This window comes from Pleurotus ostreatus, assembly GCF_014466165.1.
Source record: "Pleurotus ostreatus strain PC9 chromosome Unknown scaffold_9, whole genome shotgun sequence".
Lineage (NCBI taxonomy): Eukaryota > Fungi > Basidiomycota > Agaricomycetes > Agaricales > Pleurotaceae > Pleurotus > Pleurotus ostreatus.
In genome coordinates, this window is record NW_023503164.1 from 329,753 (window position 1) to 353,222 (window position 23,470).

The 23,470-nt window shown below is 49.6% G+C and overlaps 4 protein-coding genes across 4 annotated transcripts; 2 read left to right on the plus strand and 2 right to left on the minus strand.

Annotated features, from left to right (window-relative positions):
* Positions 1-6,521: 6,521 nt before the first annotated feature.
* PC9H_011320 (uncharacterized protein) lies at positions 6,522-9,141 on the minus strand (the record flags this gene model as incomplete). Its single annotated transcript, XM_036780805.1, has 12 exons — positions 6,522-6,914; positions 6,968-7,022; positions 7,077-7,377; positions 7,427-7,436; positions 7,494-7,563; positions 7,616-7,864; positions 7,926-8,138; positions 8,211-8,325; positions 8,377-8,464; positions 8,512-8,677; positions 8,730-8,742; positions 8,814-9,141. 12 exons carry the CDS (start codon positions 9,139-9,141, stop codon positions 6,522-6,524), a joined length of 2,001 nt encoding a protein of 666 aa, XP_036626660.1.
* A 436-nt stretch (positions 9,142-9,577) lies between these two features.
* TSC2_2 (Tuberous sclerosis 2-like protein) lies at positions 9,578-15,106 on the plus strand (the record flags this gene model as incomplete). Its single annotated transcript, XM_036780806.1, has 3 exons — positions 9,578-11,241; positions 11,306-14,015; positions 14,072-15,106. The coding sequence occupies 3 exons, from the start codon at positions 9,578-9,580 to the stop codon at positions 15,104-15,106; spliced, it is 5,409 nt and encodes a 1,802-aa protein (XP_036626661.1).
* A 2,582-nt stretch (positions 15,107-17,688) lies between these two features.
* On the minus strand, positions 17,689-18,129 carry PC9H_011322 (uncharacterized protein; the record flags this gene model as incomplete). Its single annotated transcript, XM_036780807.1, has 3 exons — positions 17,689-17,835; positions 17,887-18,051; positions 18,115-18,129. 3 exons carry the CDS (start codon positions 18,127-18,129, stop codon positions 17,689-17,691), a joined length of 327 nt encoding a protein of 108 aa, XP_036626662.1.
* A 1,381-nt stretch (positions 18,130-19,510) lies between these two features.
* PC9H_011323 (uncharacterized protein) lies at positions 19,511-19,951 on the plus strand (the record flags this gene model as incomplete). Its single annotated transcript, XM_036780808.1, has 3 exons — positions 19,511-19,525; positions 19,589-19,753; positions 19,805-19,951. 3 exons carry the CDS (start codon positions 19,511-19,513, stop codon positions 19,949-19,951), a joined length of 327 nt encoding a protein of 108 aa, XP_036626663.1.
* Positions 19,952-23,470: the final 3,519 nt, after the last annotated feature.

The window sequence follows — 23,470 nt, forward strand, 5'->3', positions numbered from 1 at the left end:
AAAGAGTAATGAAGTGGGGAAGGAGGACAGAGGTAACCCGGACGAGCCCCAAAGTGTATAGACAAGTCTGAGCGAGTCTGAGCGAGTCTGAGCTGTCTGAGCGAGTCTGAGCTGTCTGAGCGAGTCCGAAGTGTCCGAAGTGCGGGAAGACTTCAGAGTCACCGGTGTCACACCCTTTTTGTAAGTAGGTGTCTGGGGTCACTGGTTCCTTGATAGAAGATCGAGTGTTGGCCTGGTTGTTCTAGGAGTGTTTCTTTGTATTTGTTTCACCGATAGGGGTCATCGCAGGAGAAGGTATGTATTTGTTTATATTTGGTGGGTAGAGATGACGTATACGCAGATAACGGCGAGGTATAGTCTATGCTTTGTATTTTGGGGTGAAGGTTGTTAACTAAAGAGGTTAGCAATCACAAACAGAGATTCTAGTATGTAAAAGGGGCAAGTGTGCAAGAGAAATACAAGATTTTCAAGCAACACAGATGTTCTATATGGAATATTGGTTCCAAAAGGAAGAGAGAGAAAGAGAGGGGTTTTATAAGTTTTATGAAGAAACAGGGAGAAATGTAAGTATTTATTTTATTTGGTTGGAAAAGGGGTTTCGGATTTTTTAGGGGTTTCTTGTCAAAGTTGTGAAAGTATAAAGAAATAGGTAGGTATTTGAAAAACAGGGAAACAAGGTAATACGGCTTTTGAGTTTTTTAAATTGATGACTTGACTTTTACTGGTGTTAAGAACCTCTAGGCAGTACTAGATCAGACCTACTCTTTAGATCTTCTAGGTACAGCTAGATCAGTTCCCAAATCCTTGCAGATCTTAGGTGAACCTTTCTTAGGGGGTAAAAACTTCCCTTATTCTATATAATACAAGGCTTTATATACTAGTCTTGCATGGCTATGTAATGTAAGGACTGAGTCATAAATGGTGAGGAGGAATGCAGAGTTGCATTCTGAAACAAAATAAAAGAAGGGGAAGAATTTAGTTTGCATTCTAAAATTTTAAGTTATGAATGTAAAAGGACAAGTTTGGAAAATTGGGCTCCAATAGAATGGGAGTAGTAAGCTGGAACAAAGGAAATCATATGGATACAAGCCATGCTATTGTGTCTTGGTGACTCAGCAGGAAGATTTTAGAATGGAGGGGAAAATTTAGAATGGAAGGGAAAAATTTAGAAGTGAGGAAGTTTTCAGGAATGGAGAAGGAAACTTGGTGCTTTTGTAAGAAGCCTCAAGGGAAAGGGTAGCAGCAATTATGTAATTTTTTGTGAGAGATGCTGAAATGTTTGGGGAACGGTAGAGTTTTTGAGAAGGAAGAGTTTTAGGAGAAATAGGGGTATAGGGGAAATAGGAGCTCGGGGAAATGGAGAGAGAATTGCTTGAGGGAGTACAATGCTGAATATACACATTTACCATGTCTACAGACATGGTTCATGACACCGGACATGACTTGGATGCAAAGGGAGTGGGCAGAAAGGAAGTGGAAAGGAAAGGGAACGAAAGGGATGTATGTAAGAGTCCGTGGGACGAAGGAAAAGAGAAAGGAACAAGGAAGGGAGAGGGACAGGGGAATAGCAGAAAATAGGAGTGTCCCCTTACAATTACTTGGATTCTCCCTCTGCTAGGTGAGCAGCTCTCTCATGTATTGTAGTTAGACTTATTCATATCTTTGGATTCTCCCTCTGCTAGGCCTGCGCTGTCGGCCATCTTGAGGTTGCCCTTACATGGATGGAAAAGAAGTGGAAAGGAAAGGGAGCAAAGGGGAACAAAAGGGAACAAAAGGGATGTAAGTAAGAGTCTGTGGGATGAAGGAAGGGAGAAAGGAATGAGGAGGAAGGGAGAGGGACAGGGGAATAGGAGAAAATAGAGGTGTCCCCTTACATCAAGCCTTTGCGCACTTGCCCCTCTTTGCTCTCTCTTTTCTTGTCCACTTTGCATGGTTTTGTTTGATCAATGTATACAGTGGCAACTAAGTTAAAGAAGCGCCCACTGACATGTTGAAATGAGATGCATTGATACCTTACAAAAATCTGTGTTGCTTATCTATGGTATAAAACAGTCTCGTATCTGCCGCGCCAGAGGCATTGGCCTGCTAGTTTATGGGGCAGAATTATTTTTGTGAATTCCGCCAACAGAGTGGCAGAACGGCAGATCTCATGTGTGGCAGAATGGCATATTACCATTTTAGGAATACTGTGTACTACGTAGCAACTACACCTTCCAAGGACATTAAACTCGTGGTATCCCACCCTTGCTGTGCAGCATCGATGTTCTCATCCACCAGCCTGATTTCTCTATCAAATGTGGCTGGTGTGAATCCCTGGTTAACCTTCTCGAGCTCCTCAAAGCTGTATACACTGCTGTGTACGAACATCGCTGGGCACGTTTGGACATGCTCGCAGGCTTGTTGAATGGTTGAGTAACCTATTGTCACGTCCTTCTATTTTCACGAGTGGAAAACAATGCTTGCATGTCCAGTAGTATCTTCCGGACTTGTTTGCGAGCTTCCCAACGTTGATGAAAACAATGATTGGTAGCGGTATGCGGCCTCTTGATCCTGTTTCGGTCATTTCACGGGCCTCCGAGGGGATAGACGTTGTTTGGCACATTGACTTATGGTCTATTTCATACAAAAAACAGGTAATTATCTAATTTTTTCTCACTATTTCTGCCAGATCTGCCACCAGTGTTGTGCCGGTCTGCAACTAGTCGGTGAAGTCGATGAAGTCACACGACTTGCAGACCACGGGCTACAGGTCGAACCGACCTTTCTCACACCCCGAACAGTCGTTACTGCCTGATACGGACAATATTCTCATGGCCGCAAAAGTACTAAATAGGAGGATAGGGGTACATCAAGGTGGACTAATATAACTACATATGCTCATGTGCTACATCAATTGGCGAGAATATCACCAACAGCATCATCAATATCAATATCTACATCACCGTCTGCATCCAGGTCAACAAGCTCATAAAGCTCCAACTCCTCATCAAGTGTGCGTGAAGCACTTCGTCGGTGAATCTCCGTCCAATGAGTAGAACAGTAATCAAATAAGCCGGAGAGCTTGATGGATATCTTTGAAGGAAATTCAAGAGTTTCATCGTCATCATTGTCATCCAACATCAACATGAAGGATGTGACAATTTCGGTAAACTCATCAGCCACTCCATCAATGGCAGGGGGGTGCAATTGTGCAGGTATCGGTGTTGGTCCTTGGGGTAATGGTGGCAGCGGTGGACCTGTATCTTGTGTTTTGCGTTCACCAAAGAAACATTTCAGATGCTCCTTGGTGCCACCCCGTAAGTGTTTGTCTCGGATATGCATCTTGAGCTCTGCGAGTGCGGTGAGGGAATTGTTACCAAGGCAGTTGCGAAGCTTGGTCAGAGTATTGCCAAAGACACTGAACAGACGTTCACAGGATGCTGAATTCGTGCAGATTGATAGAAGATGCAAAGCGAGTTTGCTAAGTGGTGGATGGTCACTGCCAAGGGGTTTAATACCATTATAGACCTTCCGTGGGTCAAGTGGGTGGTTCTAATTCAAAGGGTAAGGTTGAAGCAAAGAGAGGCAAAAGTATAATCTCACGTTGCGCTGAGCTTCATTAGAAACAACCTCAGCGTAACTCTGTAACTCCTTGTATGTGCCTTGGTTGTTGAAGCAGTCCTGTAGGTTATCAAAGAGCTGAGGAGGAGAAGTGGCGACCTGGAAGACATGGCAGTATACACATGTGAGAAGTGAGAGTACTCCTGCAAGTGAGAGCCATTGAACAGTTTGCCGAAATGGTATGACTTTGATGAACGGGTTGAGAATAGTTGCGGCTATGAATATGTCTTGATCCGACTTGGCCCATTGCTTTTCCAAGCTATCGAGAATTGCGGTACAGGCAGTATTATTGGTGTCAGCTTCGGTTTCATTCTCTGGTGATATGAGATACGTATAGTGGACAAAGAGATCCCCGAACGTTAGGAGAGTTTGATCAAGGCGGCATGATGCAGCTTGTGCTATGTTGGCGGCACGGGCAAGAGGTTCTAAATGAGTCTTCATCCTGGTAAATAATCAGAGTAGGTCTTGGTAACAAGATAGAAACCAAGCACACATACCGAGCAAGAGACTGCCAGAAGCCTGGTGTATCAATGATGGCTAACATTTCCCTTGCCTTTGTCCGTGATGCACGGTCCCCCGTGATGAGACGTTTTTCATTTGAGCTCAGCATGGCATTGTCAGAAGTCATTGCCTGCAGTGCTGGGCCAAGCTCAAGAAGATGGCGGTATGCTAGATAATGAGCGGTCCACCTAGTCAACACGGCACAGATGACAGACAGCGCAGTTTGGCCTGCCCGGGACTGTACATCATGAAGAATCGCCAAGATATAAGTCTTGCTACAGAGCCACGCAATGAGTTCGGTGGCCATCTTTGTGAATACAGTGAATTCAGTCTTGACTTTGAAATAGTCACCGACAACGAGGTTAAGCTTCAAGTGAATTAGATCTCGCAGGATGTAATGAGAAATTGAAAGGCCTACTTGATGGGCATAACAATCAGGACAAATAAGATGAGGGTGGGACTCTGTGAGCATCTTGCTGGCTTTGTGGGCTTCACCTGATGCATCAGTAGTGAATCCCACAACTACTACCTTCCAATTGACATCAAGTATTCTGAGAACCTCTATCATATGGTCATAAAGAAGCTGAGCCATCTTGCGCTCATTAGAAGCATCGTGGACGCGGACCGTGTACACCTTATTTCATGGTTAGTTATTTAGAGAAATAAGAGAAATAGAAATAAACTACATACCTTGTTGCTAATGGTGACCATGAATGCAATGTAGTGGTGATTGTTGAGGCCACTCCATCCATCACATTGTGCAGTACCGTGTTTACCAGACACTTGAGCAAGGATCTCCATTCACATCACTGTTACGGCATGAGGAAGAAGGCGACGAGTCAAAACTTTGCGACTTGGAATGATGGCATAAGGGATAAACTCATGGCAGAGGCCCATGAACTTGGGGTTCTCCACCCATGAGAGTGGTAGACCAGCTGAAGCGGTGAGTCTAATGAGCAGACGCTCAAAGGCTATTTGCCGCAAGTCATTCCACTCGACTACTGGCATTGGTGATTGCTCTGAGAGTGACCAATGACTGCGCTTTCGAGAGATGGATGAAATCGAGTCTGACGGGGTTACGCTTGAGACAGCTGAGCCCATTGCCGATGTGGGGCATATGACTGAGATGTTGTCCGGCCTTAGATGGGAACGACCAGCTGCATCACTGAATTGGATGGGAAGCGGGAGCAGAGCATTACCCAGCGCCCAAGTGCCGACCTGGGGAAAAGTAATGCCTTGGCTGGTGTACCCGCTACTGCTCTACTAGATAATTAGTACCCTCGAAACAACTACAGATTAATAAACTCACCCCTGGTACCGGAACTCGTGGTTGTTGCCTGCGAGCACCCTTATTAGCAGCCAGGGCGTCACGTTGCTTCTGCTCCTCCTGTGCACTCAAGCAGACATCCACTGGCTGAAACTCACAGTTGCGTAGATGGTTGAGTAATACGTCGCTGCGGCTGGAAAGCCATCCCCTGTTGTGGTCCCCTTGAGGTGTACTAAACACTGGATCGGGGCAGAGTTAGCGGCATGAATAATCCAATTTGAATATAAACTAACGAAGCTCGACTATTGCGGCCGTCGTACGTGACTCGATGAGTGTCGGATTATTGAGATCGGCGGCTTGCTCGGCGGCAATGCACCGTTCCAAATAAACCTTACAGAAGACCTTGGCTTTGTCCTTCGTTGCACCGGTGCCAGCATATGCGTCAGGATCATGATGAATGAGGCGAGGGTGGTCAAGGAAGTAGGCTCGCCACCAGTTACGATTATTGGAAGCCGGAGTAGACATGTTGCCAGTTTGTTGCCAGTCGGTTGGTTTCTTTGGAAGTGGTATTTATATTGCCTTGCTGCTCATGGGAACGAAGTGGGATAACAACGTTAGTGCCGACATTGGTGCGATATGGATGTGGTAATGGTAGTTTTTGCGAGACGGTAGGACAGAGATTGCGGCAATCCGATCATCGATTAGGCGTCAGATAATCACACATGATCAACTCACGGTTCGTCATGGTCTGGTCGCTTGAAGGTCGGCCGGCTTGTCAGCGACTAGCCAGAAAGTCGCCGACCCGACTTTCGCCCTTGGCCGCCGACTGTCCAACACTGTCTGCCACCCCCTGTTCGTCACCCCCAGTATTTGCCTGGCATTTGGCCAGCGGCAGAAATGGCGTGGCAAATTGGCAGCCATCTGCCAACAACACTATGGCCCGCTAAACCAAGTATGATAGAGCTCGATCTGATGTATCGTGAGTTAGCGTTCTCTCATAAGAAATTGTACCGTCCTCTGTGCTCGTGTGCTAAGTACATTGGCCCGCCTAGTAGCACACAATATAAGTGGTATAAGTTACAGTAAATCTAGCTAAAGATGAAAGCAAATGGTCCACAGTTCGAAAAGTGCGAAGAATATTAGAAGACGAAACTCAGATAACATGTCTCAATAGTATCCACCCTGCCATCATGGAGGTGACCGCCGTCACCACCGAAACATATCCGTGGATAGCAGCGCTGGCGCCGTTGTCGATACTACCGAAACTCGTGCTGCCCATCTTTGAGCGGTCCTTGCCTGACATGCCGTTCGACGTCTCGAGAACGGCGGGATCGACGGTGGCGGTGTTCATGAGCTTCGTGAAGGCGGTGGTCGAGAACGTGATGTCGCTTTCTTCGACTTCTGGGTTGCCGTTGATGAAGACAAGGGCGAAGCCGGGGGCGGGGACGCGGATTTGGCAGGTGTTGGAGGCCTGGTCGCAGGGGACAGTCACGATTTCGAGATCGCCTTTGAGATGGCCATCGACCTCGAAAGCGTTTCCGAATGTCTTGGTGAGGGAGATGTCAGCCCTGGGGGGAGAATTGGAGGCGGGTTACAAACCTGGTTAGCCCATGTGATGTTGACGCCGGTAGAGACAGAGCTAGCTGCAAGGTATCTAGTGGGAGTGCGTAGTCAGGGGAGTGGCCTTTGCATGTGTGTTCCTACTCACTTGACCTTGACCTCAGCAGGGGATGAGTTCGGGGCGCCCGTATTTCCTCCTCCAACGGAGATGGTTGCGGTGTAATCGCTCGCACCAGATGCATCGTCGACGTAGTTGAAGAGGGCCACCTTGGAGAGTACGTCTTGATCGTAGATGGCGTACGCCGGGGTGAAGATGTTGTCGCCGTTGGCGTTGAGATCGATGATCCTCGACTGGTTGGACTTGCCGAAGGACTCTGTCATGACGAGGACGGAGTAGAAGATGGCGCCGACCGTCCATTGATGGAAAGCGGTCTGATTAGTAGGAGGAGCTGATGAAAATCAGTCAGCGGGTGATGAACACGATGAACATTCACGCACCAGTGAAAGGCTGTTCGGGACGACTTAAGTATTAACTACGGAAGGAAATATACGGTTTCAGACTCACGTTGTAGTAAACGTTCTGACCACCAACGTGGAAGAGGGCACCGGAGAAATTGGCATACGCCATTTGGTAACTGGAATAGTTCGCTATCAGAATCCTTCGATATAAGCTGTGAGGCAACTCACCCGTAGTCCAAGGCCCAAAGAGTGGCGCCAAATGTATCCGAAATACCGGGGAAGCCACCACACGAAGCCGTGTTGGTCTCGAACATCATGAATGGTTTCCCTGCCGCGAGCGCGATGGCACTGGAATTGAGGTACGGGCGGACAAGATCGCGTCCGGCGTTGTGGTTAAGATAGGCGGCAAATTCGTCTTGGGGGATCTTGAGACTCCCCGATCCACCGAACGCAGCGAAACAATTGTTGTTGGGGTAGCTATGGGCGTTGCGAAGAGTGAGATGCCAAGGACAGAAACTCGCCGAGGGAAAGTGCGTACTGTTCGACGGCAATGATGCTTAAGACGTCCTTGAAAGTTTCGATGTATCCGGCGTCCCAAACCATTTCGGGAGTCCAGTCGGCGGAGGCGACGCTGGGGCCGATGAGGTTGTTCTTGATAGGGATGTTCGGATGGTTGTTGATGAATGATACCAGATCACCGAATTCGCGCATGTAGTCGGCCACATGCCAAGTTTCTGGTCGTTTCTGATGGCTGCAAACGAAGAGAGAAGGACATGTTAGATCGGGGCCGTCACAAGGCAAGTAATGATGATGAAGAACACACCGAGCGTATAGATCAGGTTCGTTTCCCGCTTGGAGGGCAAGGAGGTTATCTCCCAAGATTGCCTGGCCGTACTCGGATATTCTCAAATCGAAGTTGGTGTCGTTGAACGGAATGCCTGCACATCTCATTAGAAAGCGAAAACGGGCTTTGCATGCGAATAACGTACCGAGATACCACTTGACATTAACCAAGGACGAGATGTTAGACATGATATAGAACAAATCCATGGTGTATAAGACAGCGGGTGTTTGTGTCTGGAACTACTGTTAAAGGTTTTCGCAAACGCAATCGGCCAACGTACTGGATTCAGGGCATTGCCTTTTTCCTTAGCAATGGCTGCGCCATTGTCCAACTGGTCCGTAAATCGAGCTAACTCCTGTGTATTACCACCACAACGGATGCGAACGCTACCGGCACGGTGCTGAAGATTTCCCAGAAGATTGAGCAATGGAACAGCGATATGTGATCTGTGGGAATCATCGCATCAGGCACCTTTGCGATGAACGTGGTTGGACGTACGAATTTTTGCCAACTGGTTAGTCAAATAGAATAAGAATGAGTAGGAAGAAGGGCTTGCAGATAGGCTCGATTCCTAGCACTCACGGACTTGATTGACAACAGACATTTCAATGGAGAATCCTAAGAACGCTCCGGATTGGGTAATTGACAAGCCCGGAACGCTTGCTGCTTGAGGCTGAAGCTCTAATCCAAAGGCAGTTGTTGGTGGTTGAGGCGGTCCTGGGGGAATGAGAACTGTCTTGTCGTAGGCAGGTAGGGTAGGCACCGGTCCAGATGCGAGGGAGGAAGTCATGGTCATGCCAAGAGGCGTCTGCCCGTAAACGGTGACAGCAAAAACTGCATGGTTAAGAGTGAAGAGTAACGACAGAAAGAGAGATTTGAGAGAAAGAATCGGTGGGGAGAGGGAAGCCATTATTGAGGGAAGGAAACTGCGCCCTAGTTTTTCTTTTGTAGCATGCCAAGAGAGGCTCGGCATGGTCCTGAAGCTCCGCACTCAGTGCCAAGGCTGGTCGATGAGCAAGTATCAGCCCTTGATGCATAGTTGTAGGAATGACAATGTTCCCAGTATCAGAGGCGTTTATATTGTCAGTAAATTGAAGGAGACCACGAAGGTAGTCAAAGGTTGGTACTTGGTTCGCGCTGATCAATTTCTTGAAGCGATGGCGATCACGTGTACAGATGTCCCCTGAAGCGGTCTCCTTCTCACGTGATTGATCGAGCCTTGCACCAATTCCTTGAAAGTGACTCTGCGTACAACTTGGCTGGCCATTGAAAGGTGCGAGATCGTCAAGATTTGTTGAGCGATGAATACCACTGACAGCATCGGTAAAGAAAACACCGGGGCCTCAATGCCCCCTCATCCCCAGGACACTGATTCCAGCAGACCAGCCCGACCGAGATCCAACACAAATTCATTCCCGTTCAGTGCATGGCGTCGGAACAGGTCAGATCAGCTGCAGACAGCACCTCTCCCCCCATCGCCGTCGCCTGCCATACAAGTACTCATTGATGACCTCACCCCGCCCGCTGTTCCGAGCTTGCAGTATGCGCGTTCACTCGCCAGCGCCCTGGCTGCACATTCACCTCTTCCACGACCATCTATTCTGAGTCCCATACTTGCATCTTTGTGTGCCGTTGACTCTCCTCCCTCACTCCAAGTGGCAGGGTATGATATCCTCTCCGCTTACTGGGAAAACTCGGAGGCTACAGCGCTTTCTACGTCGGATCGGCTTGTATTTTTCTCCTTGTTCTTAGGCCCAACGTCAACCTGGACCATAGACTCGTGGGAACCAAGATTCAAGGCCCTCCGTGCATTTACAAGGTTTGGCACCGAAATCGTTGGAATCGAGCTCCCATTTCTCAATGTTCTCAAAGGGTGGATCAACAGTGCGTTTGAAGCGCTGGGGAGCGACTCCATAGAGCGTGCTGAACGTGCAGAGAGGGAACGTTGCATCGATATTCTAGCTTCCTTTTTGACTTCCGTAACTGGAAGCCAAGATGTCGTTGCAAGGATACCGGAGGAAGAGCTAGCGGGCGTGTTGCAATTCTACGCGAGTCTCGTAGATTATGGCATGCGGTTCCCCTCTCATCACCCCCAATCTCCTACGTCTTCCCCCGTCATTGAAACTATCCCAAGCCCACGGGTACATCGCCGTCATCAATCGTCGGTCTCGGTTTCTTCCTTAGCTTCGCCCAACATTGCTAGTCATAGCCCATCATTCATAACAAAGCACCCGGCCGATATTGCAGTCAATCTATATCTCAATCATCTCTCTTCCCAACTCAAAATCATATCTCCGTCCCACCTCAACGACATACTTCCACTTCTCTTTCGAGCTGCCGCATTCTACGCTACGCCATTGCCCAGAATAACAGTCATGTCAACCTCATCCTCAACTTCAAAGCCTGCTACGAACGAAGAGCGCATCACCGAGTGTCTTAGCGCGCTCTACTCTGGGCCATACTCTTCGTCATGTTTCCTGGCCTTAAAACGGTCCTTGTCACCTGTGATGGCCAAATCTGACGATGCCAATTCTTCCATCCAACGCTCCCTGGGTGCCGTTCGTACGCTACGCGTCCAAATTCGAAAAAGTCTATCAACCAGGCTTGCTCGTGCGTACATATCCCGAGACGTAGCCACTAGCTACACCGTATCTGGTGCCCCTGCTCAAATGGAAGTGGTGGAGAGGGAGCTCATCGAACGCGCATGGGCAAAGGATGATTTGGGAGGATGGGATGCGGGGCGGTTGGGGACCGTGTTAGCTCAGGGAGTGGAGGCCTGGATCAAATTCGAGTTGCCTCCAGGATTGAATGGTGAAGAACCCAGCGAGGAGGCGATGGATGGATTTCGCTCCGGTCGCGAGAAGATATTAGACGAGGCTGCGGGAACATTGAAAGACGTGTTCCAGGAGTTAGACGCGAGGGACGAGGAAGACGCCGCTTTGGACGAGGAGGAGGCCTCTGCTGTCGGCGCGACGCTGTCCAAGCTAGCGTCATATGTGACTCTTCTTAGGTGCGCTGCCATGCTGGCCTATCATCTCAAATTGATAATTTTTGATAATTTTGTGCTGAATAAGAAATCCAAATGGCTCGATGTTCGTTCTACCGCTGTCACAGCCAAGTGATGCCCCAAGCCCATTTATCCGCACGTTGGCTTCGCTTTTGGCCCGCGACCATGCCACAACGCTCTGCCCGCCTCTGTCCGCTATTTTGCTCTCCGTAGCCTCGAACCTCACGGACGAAGACACCGCCAAGCTCCCCGTTCTTATGACCCAAGAGCACGATCTATCTCCAACATCACCCGACTGGTTAAGCAACTGGGATAGCCTTCTAGGAGAGTCCACCCTTCTGATCGGGCGTCCAGCGACGAGGGAGGCCGTGCTAACTGCTCTACAGTTGGTGCATGACCCTGTTAAGGACATGCCGCGCTATAGGCGTCCTCTTGCGGATTTGGTGCTGGCATTTGCTAGGAGGGAGCACGTACGGGAGGAGGACAGCGCTGTTGCGGTCGCGCAGGGGGATACAGACGATGCTGTTTGGCTTATTCTGGGCGATGAGGTTGTTGCTCGCCAAGTCGAGGACCAGGAGGGCGATGGCGCTGCAATCACCGAATATCTGGAGTTCATCGAGCAAGTGGCGCATTCACGTGCGTACGATGAACCGGTAGACGAAGAAGAAGACGATACTGTGTCCGTCGCCGCCTCTGCTGACATCTCGTCGCCTTCGTCCCACCCTAGTACCTCGACAATCGTCTCGCCCCTCTTATCCAGGATACAGTCTGATCAGATACCAGGCAAAGTGGAGAAAGAACCTTCGAATTTGCCCTCGGTGATGTCGCTATTGACCTCGATAACAACAGGGGGCAATACGGCGCTGTCACAGTCTCGTTCGGAGTCGATGCAACCGCAATCGGTCACCATTGGCTCACCCGCTCCCAACAGTGACCAGATAATACAAGCAAAATGCAAGCCCAAATACAAATGCAGCTCCGTGGGCGCCACCTCTGCCCTGATCTCCATCTTTCATCAACTAGCCCTCACTCCTCTATGTCGCTCCGAGCGCAACCTCCAGATGGCGCTCTCGGTGTTCGATAAATTGTTGGCTATCCTCAAGCACGAGTCGCAAGCATCGGCAAGATCACGGCTGGCTGTCCTGCAGTTCATCATGCGACTGCGCGCTGATAGAGACCATCACCTATATTACGTTGAATCGCAGTACGACCGCGACGGGTTGATTGCGATGTTGGCTGGCCTTGTGGGGCGCACCGAACAACAGCCCGGCGAGGGCTTTTCGCCGACGCCTGGAACGGGTTCAGAGCGGCTGGGAGAAGACTTTGGTGGTGACCCCCGAAAGGCCCGTCCGCGTGTGCCTGCCCCGGAGCGATACGGCAGACGTCTTTCTCGCGGGAGGGGCGCCGTGGGGCTATCGAACAATTCCGCTACGAGTCGAAGTGGGTCGAGGATTCCCCTTCCGAGTGCCATCTCCCCTTCACGCCATCGAACGCATGTGCGATACCCTATATGGGCACTCCCCGAAGAGCTCCCTTTCGATGTCTGTGAGATGGACTCCCCCAGCGAGACGTTGATATCGTATGATCCCGAAGGACCGGATAAGCGGTCCGTCCTCCCCGTTTCCTCGTATCTACGACTCGTGGAGGAGATTCTTGAGAAAGAAACGGACTGGGAGATCTTGTCCTATCTCTTATGCCACCTCCCCGCTCAACTGTCCAACAAGCATTTATTCTGCGGACCGAAATCGCGAGACGCCATCGCGGGGATACTGAAGACGATCTGCACCGGCATTCTGAACGGCGGGTTGGCCTCTACGGTTGAGGCGTGGCCGTCTGGGCTGAAGACGCGCGACGCCCAGGGACTCGCATACCACACACTCTCCGTTTTAGTGAGTTACAGGCGGTGTTTCGACATGCAGCTCCGGCATCTCCTCGTCGAGGTGTTCCAAGCCGGCCTGAATGGCCACCCGTCGACCATCAAGTGCTGCCTCCACGCTCTCACGCTGTCGGCGTTCGAACTGCAGCCGTCGATGACCAAGTGCCTATCGCGAATCCTCGAGAAGCTGTCCCAGATCATGTCGAACCCCGAGATGGCGGTTCATATCCTCGGGTTCCTCTCCGTCGTCGGCTCGCTGAACGCGCTGCATGCCAATTTCACCGAGGCGGACTTCAAGATGGTGTTCGGCGTGGCGCTGCAGTATCTTCAGCACCACAACCAGAACAAGACCTCGCCGACGATTTCGTGGGCTCTGTCCCAGCACGTCCGCATACTGTCGTTTTATATCGTCTATGTGTGGTTCCTTGCCATCAAGATACCTGACCGGCCGCGCCACGTCAAGTTTATTACGCGGCAGCTTCTGCTTGCGAACGAGGGCAACCAGGAGGTCGACGAGCTTACAGAGGTTTGCTTCGACTGGCTGGCGCGTTATACATACGCGAGTGCCGATCCACGACCATCCAATTCACTACTCAACGACATTGTCATGAACCCAAACAGCACCCTCGCAAAAAATAATGAACGCAGCGAGAAGACTTGGCTGATAGGCAACTCTGTTCTCACTCTCCGCAGCCTCGAGCGCGCGGGGTGGGTAGAGGTCTTGTCCCGGCGCCCCTCGGGGTTCACCAAGATCCTGTGCCGGATAGAGAACGTGCCGCTGACGAACGCGGGCGAGGTTGACCCGGATCTGGTTTCGGTTACGGCGAGCTTGCTTATGGACCGCGATATATCGAGGCCGAGCGGGCCTCCCTGCGGAGAAGACGCGGTTGATGTACGACAGGTAAGCTGGGTGAACCGTCGATGCTCCTTGAGAAACCCTTGGTGATCACGACATAGAGCGATTTGTCGGCTATTCTACCAACAGACGATGAGGAGACGGCCAATGGTGACGCGCCAGCTGAAGACCCGCCGCCTCCACCCGATCCGGTTACTGGCTACGTGTGGAGTGGATCTGCGCCGTCGCAACGGAGAAAAGACGTCGTTGTGGATCCGGCCTTTCTCGTCCTGCAGCTATCTGCATACCCCGACCAGCGCAGTGCGCCTGATGTTCGCAGGCTCGTCTCCGCGCCGTCTCTCCAAAAGTCCCTTCAAGGGCTGGACAGAATTCCGGTGATAGACACGCACAAGGTCGGGATACTATACGTTGCGCCTGGGCAGACCGACGAGGTGGATATTCTCTGCAATACGCACGGCTCGCCGGCGTACACCCGGTTCCTTGAGGGGCTGGGCAGGCTCATCAATCTTCGCGGGCAGGTCGACGTGTATGCGGGCGGCCTGAACCCGGATGAGGATGGCGAATACGCGTATGCGTGGTGGGACGATATCGGGCAGATCCTGTACCACACTGCGACGATGATGCCAACGACCCCGAACGATCCGCTAGCGACCGAGAAGAAACGCCACATTGGCAATGATTACGTTCGGATTGTGTGGAACGACTCTGGGCGGCCGTACGAGTTTGCTACCCTGACGACGCAGTTCCAGTTCGTCAACATCGTCGTCGAGCCGCACTCGGTGGGGGCGATCGCGGCGTTCTCGAACAACGTGCATGAGATTGAGTATTTCAAGGTGACGATGCAGCTCGCCCCGCGCATGGCCGAGTTCGCGCCGATAGGGCAGTTCAAGCTGATCTCGGCTGAGAACCTCCCGTTCTTGGTGAGGCAGGTTAGTCTGTTGGCCGACTGGTTTGCGTCGGTGTTCGAGAAGACGCAGAACGACACTGTGCGCGTGGAGATGAAGACGAACTGGCACGCACGTCTGGATGCGATCCGGCGGCTGCGCAACCAGCTGCCGGAAGAGGAGGGGAATGACTCGGCGAGCAATGGGATTATGGCGCAGGAGCGGTACAGGGACTTCACACATACCTTTTGAAGCAGCACGAAAATCATGTAGCCATACGAGATACTGATTCTGTAGTATATTGTCACAGACTACGTACATTTCTGGATGTCCATAAGGCGAGAAACCTGAACCAATCCAACGATACAAGATGGCAATAGAATGAACAGGCCGTTTCTTTGCGTACGAAAACGCACGGCAAAAATACTACGGAGACAGGTAATAACGAGATAAAGAGGGCGAATAGAAGAAGGAATCACGGCAGCATATATAATCTACGGCACCCTGTGGCGGCTCCTGATTCCATTTCTTGATGTCGTACTGAGAATCATGTAGTTCTTGTTCTCGCTGTATTTCATTCATTTTGTCTCGACCATCACACTCATGTGTATATACCAAAATGACTCACGCATACTGTCGCCGACTCGGAGTGAGAAAATTGAAACACAGAAAACTGAGTTCATATCATTGCAGCCTTTGAACCACGCAAACTACGCTCGACAGAACATTTCAAAGCGACATCGTATATCGTACACCCTTCATGAACTCCTTTATTACTTTCTCCTCCCGAACCGTCTATCGTCATCACCACGTCGAATCTTTAGATCCTCGATGTAACTCTGTCCGGCACTTGCAACTTGTCCAAGACTTGCTGTCTGACTTTGGCATAGACTTGAGAGTTTAGCTCCATGTTTTGAGAGCCTGCGTATCGTGACAGCGTCAGACGACGCAAAAACACAATTAATATTGCTTCCCACCTCTGTTAAACGTAACCCTGTTCTGGCCAAAGTGAAAGAAGAAGACGTCGTTCACCTGTACGGTTGTCTTGTAGTGAAAGTAGGAGATGTTGAACAAAACACCATTCTTGCTTGGCCTACAATATTCGTTGGCTTTTGCAGTCGACTTGATAACGGCATACTTCCTTGCACACTCCAACTTGGAAGTTCGCGACCTCATGCATGCCCGAAAACTGATTGAAGATCATTCTGCCTCTGCGACTGCTTGCAAGACCTCGGACGGATGCAATGAAAAGCGCCAATGCGTTTGGTTCGAGAATCGTCTTCAGAATTGCGAATACAACTTCGTTCACAAAGCCCATCTGCTCCGCATTATTGATGATCTCCGTACTCAACTCAAAGCTCAGCGACACGTTTGGTAGGGTATGTCGCGGCCGACCCCTTTCCTTGTATTGTTCAATCACTGACGTTTGATTCACGTAGCACGATCTCGCGTAGTATACATAGCTCTACCAATCCATGTACCGCTGTGTATGGCCCCAAAATAAATACTACCCCCAGTACCCTCGGCCCCATCATTCCAAGCTGGTCCCATCGTCCCAAGCTGGCCCTATCTTCCCAGAGTGTCCAAGAAGCGAGCTGGTATCGTCCAAGTACCTTCGGATCCAGGGGACCTGCCGGGGCTTCCGGGAGCACTGGAACTCCTGGTACCAGATCCCCCGCTATCTTGCTGATGTAACTCGCGACCCGAAACCGAAAGCCACATCTGAGCAGCCCCGAACCTCTGACATTTCTATGCCCAACCCCTTGAAAGTTGAAACCGCTTAAACGGATCCAAGAGGGGTAAGCCTTGATCAATCAAAGCGAAGCTAACGAAAGTCAGAGGCGGCCCGGGGAAAACCGAGTCGCGATTCCGCAGGTTTCGTCATACGATTCGCAGTTTTTGGCTGCATGCTCAGTAGCCGTTGGAATGCGAAACGAACTCGCTACGGCGCGTCGAGGGTGCTTCACCCTATCGGAGTCGTTGACGCATCAACATGTCGCCACCAAGATCCTCTCCAGATTGAGAGCACGATACGACATCTTCAAGCAGATCAGCGAGGCAAATCGGATTGCTCTGAGCAATCGAAAAGCCACGAGTATAACACTGTATAACACAACACTCGGACGTCGCCACGAAACCATTGAACACATGGTTTGAAGATTGTCGTGAACTTGATAATCTACGCGGACGTCGGCGTGAACTGACCGAGGCGCTCAGCCAAGCCAGGTTCGACGAGAGTAGTAACGTACCGAGCATCGCAAGAAAAGCTACGTTCCTCAGCCCGTCATGATGGTTAACGAGTGCCAAGTGGGCATTCACGACGACGATGACGAACAAGGTGCAACTCATTGGTGCCAAAAGAGAGTGTGGGCGATCTCATAGATGTGTCATATTACACGCCGGCGCGCCTCTGGAGGGTCGTTCGAATGGCTATGGCGACATACGGAATGGGATACCTCCGTCGCCAAAGACAGCTCGACTGGATTTGATACCAGATATACTGGTGCGCTGCACTCGAGAGGAGTTTGGTGGCTTGTCGAAAGAATGCGAGGACAGTTCCAGATCGGATGTGAGTCATCAATTACAGAGCTATAGATTATTCATTGCGAGTCACAGTGTCCCTCAAGTACGTTTAACAAGCAATTCTCAAGTGGCGATTCTCGTTGAAACGGCGAGATATGTAGATGTCACATCAAACTAGCACCATTCATTGTTCAAAAACGACCCGATATCTGTAATCTTGTCAACTGCAGTACTAGAAGTTCAAGCCCGACCTCCTTGACTATGCCGTGGCCTTCTCCACTCCCAAAGCCTGCTGACACTCCCTCAGGCTTTCACTCGAGTCCCTGGAAGGCGATGTTGGGGTTGGTTGCAGTCCCAGTGACAAGGAATGAAGCCTTCTTGCTCGCATCCTTGATGAAAGTGATGACAACGGTATCCATGTTTTCGAACCCCTGGCCAGAGATGATCTCGACTCGAAGCTATACACCCAGTGAGTGACTGTGAAATCAATCTAAAAGGTGAGTACAGACATTGTCACCGTTTCTGAGGCCGGGGATATCACCGAGATCAAATAGGTGAGTCTTGCCAGCATTAACGATACCAAGTTTGTGGCGCTGGTTGTTGTGATCCGTTGCTACAGCGTACACGGTACTATTGAATAGCGCAGCACTAGCATCGATAAAGAAAATATGAGCCTAGTAGCACGGTAAATTTCAGCTTCACAACTTGAAATGTCAATGCAGTTAAGGAACACTTACTGTTCCTTCGGACATGTTGTAAAAAGAGCTGGGTGAGTTGTGCTAGGTTTGCTGATGGTTGGTTAATCCTACTCAAGTTGAAGCGGCACAGTGCACCTTTTATACGTGCGAGGCCTTCCGAATATGGCTGAATGTTAAGCCTCCATGCACCACGGTAGCCTACTGTTGACGTGGCTTCGGTGAACACCTTGACGCTGTGGAGTAAATCATTCAGTTTGACTTTGCAATCTTGTTAGTTGCATGCGCCCATGACAGCTATAGGGTTGAGAGCTTCTACGGCATGAGAAATACATTATTCGGAGAGGTTTCATCACCAGGCAGATACATAGAGTTGCAGGAATGAATGATCTGTTCGGAATCTAAAACTTGACATATACTTCCAAGTCTGTTTCCTCTGATCGGATTGCTGTGCTACATAAATGGACGGTGCACCATGATGTTCGAACTTCGATGGATGCCAAACAGGAAACACCAGCCTTGTTTAAACTCAATTATCACTCCGCGATGTCAGCTGCTTTGCCTGCTGCGTCCAAGTTGTTCAGGTTGTGCACCAGTTGACAAGGTAGAGTATCGGTTCATCTTTTGCGCCGTGAAGTCTTGAAGCTTGAGGGCACGTGTGTACTAGAAGAGGAAAATGGAATGAAGGTCACACAAAGGGGTGTGGAACTGCGTGTTGGTCCCATGTACCTGCAGCTGGGGTCACATTTCATGCTGTGTATCTGATCCCAACGCAAATAACGCAAATAATTGACTGATTTGCTGGAAAGTGAAGCGTGGAGTATACGAGGACAGCGGCTGTAGTACATCAATGGTGTTCAAGTTGTCCGTCAAATATGATCTGACTTGAGGATAGTTGTGTCAATTTTGTTTGAAGGTCCATGAAGAAGACTTAGGGCCTCTGGTGGGTATGACAGAGTAAGTGAGTACCATTCAATTCGAACTTTTTACAGTTGAACATTGAACATTGAACATTGAGATGATGCACCGTCCATTTATGTAGCACAGCAATCCGATCAGAGGAAACAGACTTGGAAGTATATGTCAAGTTTTAGATTCCGAACAGATCATTCATTCCTGCAACTCTATGTATCTGCCTGGTGATGAAACCTCTCCGAATAATGTATTTCTCATGCCGTAGAAGCTCTCAACCCTATAGCTGTCATGGGCGCATGCAACTAACAAGATTGCAAAGTCAAACTGAATGATTTACTCCACAGCGTCAAGGTGTTCACCGAAGCCACGTCAACAGTAGGCTACCGTGGTGCATGGAGGCTTAACATTCAGCCATATTCGGAAGGCCTCGCACGTATAAAAGGTGCACTGTGCCGCTTCAACTTGAGTAGGATTAACCAACCATCAGCAAACCTAGCACAACTCACCCAGCTCTTTTTACAACATGTCCGAAGGAACAGTAAGTGTTCCTTAACTGCATTGACATTTCAAGTTGTGAAGCTGAAATTTACCGTGCTACTAGGCTCATATTTTCTTTATCGATGCTAGTGCTGCGCTATTCAATAGTACCGTGTACGCTGTAGCAACGGATCACAACAACCAGCGCCACAAACTTGGTATCGTTAATGCTGGCAAGACTCACCTATTTGATCTCGGTGATATCCCCGGCCTCAGAAACGGTGACAATGTCTGTACTCACCTTTTAGATTGATTTCACAGTCACTCACTGGGTGTATAGCTTCGAGTCGAGATCATCTCTGGCCAGGGGTTCGAAAACATGGATACCGTTGTCATCACTTTCATCAAGGATGCGAGCAAGAAGGCTTCATTCCTTGTCACTGGGACTGCAACCAACCCCAACATCGCCTTCCAGGGACTCGAGTGAAAGCCTGAGGGAGTGTCAGCAGGCTTTGGGAGTGGAGAAGGCCACGGCATAGTCAAGGAGGTCGGGCTTGAACTTCTAGTACTGCAGTTGACAAGATTACAGATATCGGGTCGTTTTTGAACAATGAATGGTGCTAGTTTAATGTGACATCTACATATCTCGCCGTTTCAACAAGAATCGCCACTTGAGAATTGCTTGCCGCATGAACGACACGGCAGTAGAGTAAACAATGGTTTATGCAGTGACAACCAGATCGGATCCTACTACTCTTCCTCGTCTTCTCCCTTGGGCTCCGCGAATAATACCTCTAGACTACTCAACCAAATCCTTCAACCAACTCTTCACCTTGAGCCAACACTTCTGACAGCAAAGATGCTGATCACTACTTGGGGCTGTAGCCACTGCAATGCATGGCCTGTACGGGTCCTATTGATTCATAAATAGTACTTAGCAAAATAGATAGCCATTGTGTCAGATAGAAGATGGAGATAATGTCTGCACTAAAGAAGGAGATAACAGATGGAAACTTTAGGCCCAGTATGTTGTAAGCTGCAGTATAGCCAATTGCAGAAATAATAGTGGTAAGCATTAACATATAACAGACTAGGGCTGCCAGCCATTACCGTGCATACGGGTTATACACTATGTATGTACGGTTTATGTACCCTGTAAGGGGACACTTGTAAGGGGACACTCCTATTTTCTCCTATTCCCCCTGTCCCGCCCCCTTCCTCCTCGTTCCATTCCCCTTTCCTTCATCCCCTTTCCTTTCCTTTTGTCCCCTTACCTTTCCGCTTCCCTTCCGTTCACTCCCTTCGCATCCGAGCCCTGTCCGGTGACTCCGAAGTCTTCCCGCACTTCGGACTCGCCTCGGACTCGCTCGGACGCTTCGGACTCGCTCGGACTCGTAGATACACTTCGGGGCTCGTCCGGGCTACCTCTATCCTCCTTTCCCACTTCATTACTCCTTGTCCCCACTTCCCCAGGTTGCTGGCACAACTCCTGTACATTCCCCTTCCACTTCATTATCACATGCCCCCTCGTACCTTGTGATATTCGTTCGTACCTGTGGCTGGTGTACTGTACAGTTACCCTTCATTCCTCCCACGCTACTACAGTATATACTTCGCTTCCTAGCATGGAGAATCCCCATCCTGTTCTCTTTGGATTCTCCCTCTGCTAGATGAGCAGCTCTCTCATGTATTGTAGTTAGTCTTATTCATTTCTTTGGATTCTCCCTCTGCTAGGCTTGCACTGTGCGGCTATCTTGAGGTTGCCCTTACAACACTCCTATTTTCTCTTCTTTCCTTTATCCCATGGACTTTTACCTACATTTCCTTTGTTCCCCTTTGTTCCTTTTCGCTCCCTTTCCTTTCCACTTCCTTTCCGCCCACTCCTTTCGCATCCGAGCCACGTCCGGTGACTCCGGAGTCTTCCCGCACTTCGGACTTGCTCGGACTCCTCTACACTCTTCGGGGCTCGTCTGGGTTACCTCTATCCTCTTTCCCCACTTCACTACCCCTCGCCCTTACTTCCCCAAGTCGCTGGCACGACTCCTGTGCATTTACCCTCCACTTCATTATCACATGTTTCCTTGTACCTTGTGATATTCGCTCGGACTTGTGGCTGGTGTACTGTACAGTTATCCTGCATTCCTCTCACGCTACTACAGTATATACTTCGCTTCCTAGCATGGAGAATCCCCATCCTGTTCTCTTTGGATTCTCCCTCTGCTAGGTGAGCAGCCCTCTCATGTATTGTAGTTAGTCTTATTCATTCTCTTTGGATTCTCCCTCTGCTAGGCTTGCGCTGTGCAGCCATCTTAAGGTTGCCCTTACATATCCGTCAACATATTCTCTTTGTGGTTGTCCAAAAACGGGCTCAAGGTGGGAGACAAGGCTACCCGTGTTAATTGTTGCATCAAGGGATATATGGCCCGTGAGCAAAATCACAAGTGTGAGAGCTGCCTTGTGATTTGCTGAGAGCGTTGCTCGCCTTGTCAAACATTCAACATCCGTGTGTTTGTGTTGGGACCAACAAGTCCGACTGGGAGGAGCTGGTCTTCTACCAGTCGCCTTTGGTCTAGGGCAAGGACCCTATGAAAAGGTTAGTGTGGTACTTCATACTGCATCAAGCAGCTAAACCCCAGCCTCTCACACCTGCAGGCTAGTCAACTTCTGTTGCCTCTACTACATCATCAAGCACAAAATACGACTTCACCTCACGCTACAAGCAACGTGATTGTGCCATTGCTGATGAGCTGCAGGAATTCTGGCACCTAGAGCCTGAGGACTTCAATACTACCGACCCCATTTCCTGGTGGTACAGTCGCCGTCACCAATTCCCCACCCTTTACCGCCTTGCCCTCAATATTCTTTCCATTCCTGGATCTGCAGTGGCGGTGGAACGAATATTCTCCGCCGGTTGTGACACTATTTCAATGTGCCATGCAAGCTTAAAACCCGAAACTATATCAACACTGATGACTCTCAAGCAGTATATCTGCGCAGGCTATCACTTTCATGAAGGGTAATCCACTGTATTCAAGTCTAATGGGTTGCCTTCAAAGCACTAGTGGTGAACTTTGTGTTATGTATCTACCCGTAAAATACTGTATTACAGCCGCGAGACAGCCACAGCCCATATATACTGGATAAATGGCCGTTGAAATGATAGACCGTAACCGTCTAGTCAGCTATGCTAACCCATTACCTGTTTGTGGATACGGGACCCATGTCCGCCAGTCCTTTGTAATGTACGGCTGTAAACCGTTTACGGTACAGGTGGCAGCCCTATAACAGACTTCAGGCCTGTGTTAAGAGCCACACTTGCAGAGGGACTCGGGAATACACAGACCTGCGGGTGCGTGGTTCCACATAGAGGCGAGGACGTACGGCTTGGCTTCAGCTACTGGCTGTGCCTCCCACACTCTTGCGTGCCCTGTATTTCCAGAGGGGATCCTACGTGGGTACCGAGGGTGCAAGCGGAGGCGAGGGGATGCGAGGGAGAGGCCTCAGTAGAGAGACAAGGATGTGAGTGCGGAAAGGAACTAATATTTGAACTGAGGTAACTGTAGGTACAGTACAAGACTATATACTAAAGAACACGCGGTAGCCGCGTGTTCATGAGACAGTTAGTAGTCTGGTCATAATAAGTATGGTGTGCTCAAATATGTACTTAGTCCATAATCCGAGAAGTCTGAGTAACCGCAAGTATACGCAGCCCGAGCCCATAGCCAGAGCACACGTGAATATGCCCCTAGTAGCCTCTAAGAGGCCTCCTGGATGTGCCTATAACATATACAGAGTATAGGAGATTCAAAAACATTACTCAAATTGCTGAGAACTCATATTCATATACTCTTTCTCCATTCAATAACAGTGGACTCTTGTAAATGTACAGTGCTACTTTTTTGCCTCCAGCTACTCCAGGATTTAGATGCTATTCTATTGTATAGTAAGACAATTACTTGAAATACCAATTCAAACATATTCCTGGGAATAACTACTACACTTGTCA